The following is a 7,064-nucleotide window of genomic DNA, read 5'->3' on the forward strand; positions in this document are numbered from 1 at the left end:
TCACATTGAAAACCTAGCACCACACCTCTATAACAATTCTCTATTTGCATATAAAATTTCATTAAAAAAAGCCATTGAATGAGGGCAAAACAAAATTTGAGTAAGTCCTTTATGCATAATATAAAACATACAAAATGAGATTGAAAGTAAAGAGGGAGAATGATTACTTGAGTATTCTTCTCTCCACTTTTTCTTTTTATAGGGAGGACATAAGGTTAAATGGTCCAAAAGAGAGTTTGTATTTTTCCCTAATGTTTAAAAGCATTGATTTCTAAAAGCATAGTATAGCCTAGCAAAAAATATCTATCTATGCCCAAGCATGTGCCTAGCTTGAGTAGCCTACACCTGAGCATACATTTATCCTACAATTATCTAGTGATCCATATCCTAGTATCCATGGCAATCTAAGATGACAAACCACTATCATTAATAGGAAGGCCTTTGACTATGACTACATTGATGGTTCATGCAATTGAGAATTCCTTAGTTCATCCAACTAAGAGTTCAAAATATGGTTGTCCTTATGCACAACAGATTAGTGGTGTTTAGGAGGGGGCAAGGTTGCACATGGACAATGTGCCCACATGTATTGCATGTAGGCTTCCTTCCATATATTAGTTCGTTCTTTTAATTTTTTAGAAACATGAGTGAGAATCGAGATCTTGCTGGTCACGCAAGCATGTATTTGCGCTCAAACTCACACACATATCACTCCTTTTTTAAATACGCTCTTTAAGGCTTTCAACAACTCCTACGTCATTCATTCATTATATCATACACTCGCTCTACTTCTATGCTCCTCCCGAGTCCCAGGCTCGCCACCTTCTGGATGGAAGTTTGGAAATAGCGCCGCGGGCGCTATGACGCCGCTCGCCGCTCGCCGCTCGCCGCTCGCTTGACAAGAATTTCTAACTCTCACGAGTCACTCCCGAGTCCCTTGAACCTTCGTATCCTACACTTTCACTTCTCCAGATAAAAGCTGTGCAATGCGGCACCATCAACATCATAAAACGTCAAAGTGACTGCATTGGACTCCATCGAAACAGCCAGGAAACCTTGCCCATCGTACGCAAATTGGACTCCATCTTCTTCCGTGTACGCTCTTAATCCCGCATAGGCTTTGGAGCCACCACCACTTGTGAACAAATGAACAGAACTGCATGCCAGTCGACAAATTATTTTAGGTGTCCAGAGTCACACAACCACATGGCCAGAGTTTCACACAAAATAACACCAACTGTAAACCTGTCTTCACGCTTGATGTGTTGCAGGTTGTGATCATGCCCATTGATGTAGAGGTCTACTTCGTAGTTCTACAGAAAAACATCCAAAACCCTCGCTTGAGCAGGAGATATAAGCTGCATGGCCTTACACCTGCGCAAGCAAGTAAACAGTATCAAAACATAATAATACCTGGAGTACAGGTAGAAGTTGCTCTACGAGCTCTTGAAGATCTCCATGATGGCCTATACTTCTGATTGTGTGATGGCCAAAAACAATCTTCCAGGTAGCCTGGGAATGGTTCAGCTTGAAAGCCAAATCCTGTGTAAAAACATAAAGAAGAGATCATCAGCATGTAGGGGCCTTAATTGCCTAACTCCAAAATACCTCACAAAAACCTTGCTGCTCACCTGCAGCTGGGATTTCAACTGCTGTGCTCTTGGAGCCAAACCTCTCCAATCAAAAGTTTGTGTTACATTTGATTGCCAATACTCATCAATGAAAGGTGTTGTGTCAATGAAAAACATGTCAACAGAAGCACTGCATGTCCCTGTAATCAAGGGTGAAGATGAACTTGTGACAAAAAACAGGATCAACACAAGTACACAGAACTATCCTTTGACATGAAAGGAAATTAGCTAGGGGAATAAAGGCAATTTAGGATATACGATATAGCCAATATGAGAATCATATATAAAAGGGCATGGACACACATAGAGAGACATAAATGTATTGTGGAATGTCATACAGGAAAATAACAAGAAAGACTTGTACATTTGTAGATTCCTCTTATTGCATACCTGCAGGTAACCCACTGCATAATAATTCATGTTGCAGTTCAAAATCTCGCCGGCAAAACCATCTAGAATCACGGTTTACAAGCTCTTTGCTGAGTTGAGCGAGAGTATCTCCCATGTAATCATGATTACCCAAAACTGAAAATCATTGTAAAGTGTGCAAAGGTGAAGAAGGTAAATTCAAACACGTTGCCACACAGGAGAGCTCAAGCCTTCAATAATTGGAGGTGAGTAACCCAGAAGAAGAATATACCAGCAACAAAATGGATTTTAACAGAACCTTCAGGGAATACGATGCATCCACAAAGTGACTAAAAGCAGACAAAATATTCAAACCTGTGTACCAAGTTGTCTGCAAACTGGGAGCTGTGTAGATATCAGTGAATGAGGTTGTGAAACCTGGATCATCTGCCCCCCTTAATCCAGTTTCATAAAAATTATCACCCACCGATATAACAAATTCAATGCCAAGCTGCTCTCCAATTCTTCCCATCTGAAAGCAAGATTTCATTAAATGATTAGAACCTCATAAAACAAAAGTTGAAACATTATTCAATAAGCTTGCAAAAGCCAGAAAGAACTCACAAATATAACTTGGAAAATTTTGAGCTCTATGAGAAAGATCACTTAGATGAAAGAGAGAAATGGAATAGTCCAATTACATACATTAAAAGATTGTATCTGACACAAAGCTCAGAAAACATTTCCTCCGACAAGGATTGTTAAATGGGTGTCAGCTAACTAAACCAAGAGAAAAGGCATAAGTTTCTGAGAAGAATGCAAATTTGTATGTGATATTCTTCATCATCACCAACTTCTAGTGCCCTTCACTTTTACTAGATAGATGCAGTCCAATGCCCCAAAAGTAATTTCTCAACAAACACTTGTATCCTTTCAATTGAGTAACTCGCTTCATTGCTTTTAAGGTTTTGCTTTGGACTGAGCTGATATTCTTTGTTCGTTGCTTCAAAGATGATCTTTCTTCATATGACAGCGGGAGAGCAAAAGCTCTACATGCCTCATTCCCATTTCAATCCAATATAATCCCAACAGCAGCAGAGCAAAAGCTCTACAATGCCACATTCCCATTTCAATCCAATATAATCCCAACAATTCTTCAATCATATGTTGGTCTATATTAATGAACCAGAACCTCCAAAACAGTTTCTTAATAAAAATTTTACTATAACATCTGATGAGAAAAATGAATCATGACACATGAAGTATGGCTACCTCACAAGTTTGACTACATCAATGTCAGGCTGGTTCCATACCATGGGTGCCTTCTCTGTGGGCAAATGTTTGGGTGGCAAGCAGCCATCTTGTCCACGACCCATTACTCATGAAGGGCAGTGGACAAACTTTTGATGTTAAGATGGTGAGCAGGTTAGTGTCGACCGGTTTTTATGCACTGGGTGCCTGCCAACCTATGTTGGCAGGGAAGCTCCCCTGTCCCCCCATTGATTTCATGTTTGTAGGCTGGATATAGTATCCCACTGCAAGTTGCAACACCCATCAAACGATTATATGTAGTACGAATGGATCTCATACATCATTGTTGGGACTCAATTGACACGTGCGAAGCATACTAACTCTTGCCTCTATCCTATGCATCTAATACTGATGGTTCTGCTCAGTTAGAGCTGAGTATGCAACAAAAGAGAGCAGGCCACTGATACTGTTGTATAACAGCAGCAAAATCACCATTTCTAACAACAAAGGCTCTCAATATTCTCTAGATGCATACTAACTCTTGCCTCTATCCTATGCATCTAATACTGATGGTTCTGGTCAGTTAGAGCTGAGAAATGATGCTGTTTGTTTAATATGTACATTTGGAACATAAACAAGGCAGCAGGCTCCAAAATGGCATCATCCCTACAGTAATAGCATATGCGACAAATGAGAGCAGGCCACTGATACTGTTGTATAACAGCAGCAAAATCACCATTTCTAACAACAAAGGCTCTCAATATTCTCTAGATTCTCTCTCGAAGCATGCTTTTCCACCATTGTATCTGCATGAGAAAGACAAGGAGCTCCCAAGTAACACAAGGCTATAATTGCTATAAGGGAACCTGCATGTGTGAATATCCAACATAAAGTTGACAGGTAGATAGTGACTTTGTTTATAAGTGTGACATTAATGTGACATTAAAAGTGATATTTAATGTCACATTAAGGTCATAAATATGGAATGTGACATTAAAAGTGACATTTAATGTCACATTAAGGTAAATCTAGGGGAACATGCACGAGAATGACCGTCCGGGCTCTTGGGCGCCCGAACGGGGTTAAGGGGAGCCTAGAGAGTAAGGGAGTCCAGGAATAGTAGGACTTCAGGAAGTTGACGGCTGGAAAAGGGATCCAGGCAGAGGGCCAGCACTTATCTAGGCGTGGTTGGGAGGAGAAGGGCTCGTGCTTTTCATCGTTTTGAGTTTTCTGACTCTCCGTCATCTATCAATAAGGAAGGCCGGCAACATCCTCTATGAGATGCATTTTCCAACAGGAGATTTTCAGTTACAAACAGTTTGCCTAAGAGAGTCTGTGTGACTTGCCCCAGAGTACAATAGACAACAGCCTCGAAGCCGTCTTTGCGACTCTTCCACGAAACAGCAATTGAGCTCAAATGGCAAGGACAAATGTTAACATAGCATTAAATACCTATGAACAATGTTTTCATCAAATGTAGACTTATGTGGGTTCTAGTTCATTCTCTTTGAAACCAATTGTGATACCCTCATTTCAACTAAATAATTGTAGGCTAATATAGATAGCTCAACTCATAAAGTGGAAAGAGGAGAGAGATCTAAATGTCCGATCTTGCAGCAGTGTACAAAACACATAACCCAGAGAGGTCTGGCATGCCTGCGTATCCAGGAATGGCCATAATACAGCACAAGGATAGTGGTTGCTGCAAATAGCAGAAAATCCTAATCTAGAACAGGGTAAAATCTAGAAACAATCAATTTGAGACAATACAGCCCCATGACAATTTTTGCATTAACATATTGATAATTTCATGCAGCATGCATGAGTCCAAGCAGTGAACGTTCAAGCTTTGAACAACAGGCTACTCAGTTGAAGAATATTGCCATTATAGGACATTTCTAAGTACTCAACTAGAACAATCCCCAAGCCAAAAAGTTAAGACCCATAAAGTTTCTGCATCTTCAAGTATACAGGAGCCATGAAGCTCTCATCTAATCTTCAGCTTCATAAGAGCTCATTTCTGTGATGCCTGTTCAGCAGACAAACCAGCCGTAAAAGAGTCTCGATATTTTTAGTCACCACGAAGATTAGCCCTATATGCACCACATCACTCCAGACAATTGTTACCTCCAAGGGACCATTATCCAGTGTAGGAAAATAATCAAGCACTGTGCAGACAAGCCAGGTTCATTCTCTTGGAGTTTGTCCGATACACGTACTCATATAGATCTAAGAGAACTGTGACTACTAGCCAGATATACCGGATATGCTATTGAAATGTAGAAAATTTTACATACAAAAGTTAACCCAAGGCCAAAACTTTGGATGGCATCCTATTGGTATAAGATTCCCCCATGAAATTATGTCTCCTAAACAGCCCATTAATGTTTGATAGTTGCAATCCTTGGACAAACATTTTTAGATTTGGGAAAACCACAGTAGAAATTACAGAAAGCGTTTCGCCTACTCCACAAATAGTACTTCTCGAAAGATTAAGGTGTATGAGAAATAGGACTTCTCTAAAAATCCTATTCACAAGTATAGTGTACCTAAGCACGCACGCACACCCTATATAAGTGTCAATATATACCTATTTGGCCCAAGCAGCAAATTACTTTCGATATTATTGAAGTAATCATTTATCTTTTTATGGATATAAAATTCATTCCGAAACTTTTCAAGCTAGTTACCTGAATAGCGACTTCTGACTGGTTGTATTGGCCGTCTCGTCCCCAGTCGCCCACAACCAAATAATTGAGGGCCGATGACGAGCGGCTTCGTTTCGTGCCTTGTTTGAGCTCCACATTTGGCCATGACAACATGAAGCTTCTCGCAGCCGCATAGACGATGCAAATGCAAAGGCAAAGGCAGAGAGCAACCCCGCCTCTCCACATAACCAGAGACCTCGATATAGAAAATGGACGATGGGGGCAGTGGTCCTGCATGCAGAATGAAGAAGACGAAAAGGGTCACAGTGATTAATAATATCAAGAATGATCATCATAACCATCATCATCAGGATGATTGTAATTACCAATCATCATCACCGTCATTATCTCATAGCAATTACTGATCATCATACTACCATCATAATCATTATCATCAATATAATTTGTTATAATGATCGTGATTATCGCCATATCATTGTAGAAAGTGATTATCATCATCACCATAATACTGATAAACAAAGGGATAACAGAAATGAAACCAGGGAGCAGGAATTAGTAATACTAAATTTCATCATGTCGTCAGTATGAGTGTAAAGTCTAGTCATCATCACCGCTCATCATCGTCATCGCCATACTCTTCATCATACGGGATAATAATGGTTATCAGCATTATTCGTTCTAATAATCATCAGTATCGTTGTTTATCATACTATTATACTAATTGCTTATCGTCATCATCATCCATAACACTGATTGATTGTATAAAACGAAGATGAAGAAGGCGCCTTGCCTGTTCAGAGCGAGGAAGCAAGGGCGTCTGTTCGTCTGCATTGCATTTCGCCATAGCCAACTTCCGAGGCGGGAGAAGGTTTATTTAGAAAAATCAACGATGGTAGAGACTCGAGAGCGGCGAGAGAGAGAGAGAGATAACAATGAAGTTGAAGCGGGGGCTATATGCGCGGGGCCACACAGAATATTCGACCTTCGATCCTTTCCTACATTCTCGGTCCCACCAGTTACATTCTCACTCTCACGACTCACGAGTCACCACATTCCCTAGCCATTGCTCTCTCACTTGCGTCATATAGGTACCCGGGTGTGCTGGGGAGTCCCACAGGTTACATTCACTCTCTCACCGGTTACATTCTCACACTGTCACCACATT

At 40.5% G+C, this 7,064-nt stretch overlaps 1 protein-coding gene across 1 annotated transcript; it reads right to left on the bottom strand.

The window, feature by feature from the left end:
• Nucleotides 1-232: 232 nt before the first annotated feature.
• Nucleotides 233-6,813, bottom strand: LOC148040547 (purple acid phosphatase 4-like). Its single transcript, XM_087666689.1, has 8 exons — nt 6,690-6,813; nt 5,921-6,169; nt 2,355-2,511; nt 2,022-2,156; nt 1,632-1,771; nt 1,414-1,542; nt 1,246-1,313; nt 233-1,156 (listed from the first exon to the last, which is right to left on the bottom strand). Exons 1-8 carry the CDS (start codon nt 6,741-6,743, stop codon nt 961-963), a joined length of 1,128 nt encoding a protein of 375 aa, XP_087522815.1. The 5' UTR covers nt 6,744-6,813; the 3' UTR covers nt 233-960.
• Nucleotides 6,814-7,064: the final 251 nt, after the last annotated feature.

The sequence above is a fragment of the Lygodium microphyllum genome, chromosome 2 (genome assembly GCF_053477565.2).
Source record: "Lygodium microphyllum isolate KBCC chromosome 2, Lygodium_microphyllum_v1.1.10, whole genome shotgun sequence".
Lineage (NCBI taxonomy): Eukaryota > Viridiplantae > Streptophyta > Polypodiopsida > Schizaeales > Lygodiaceae > Lygodium > Lygodium microphyllum.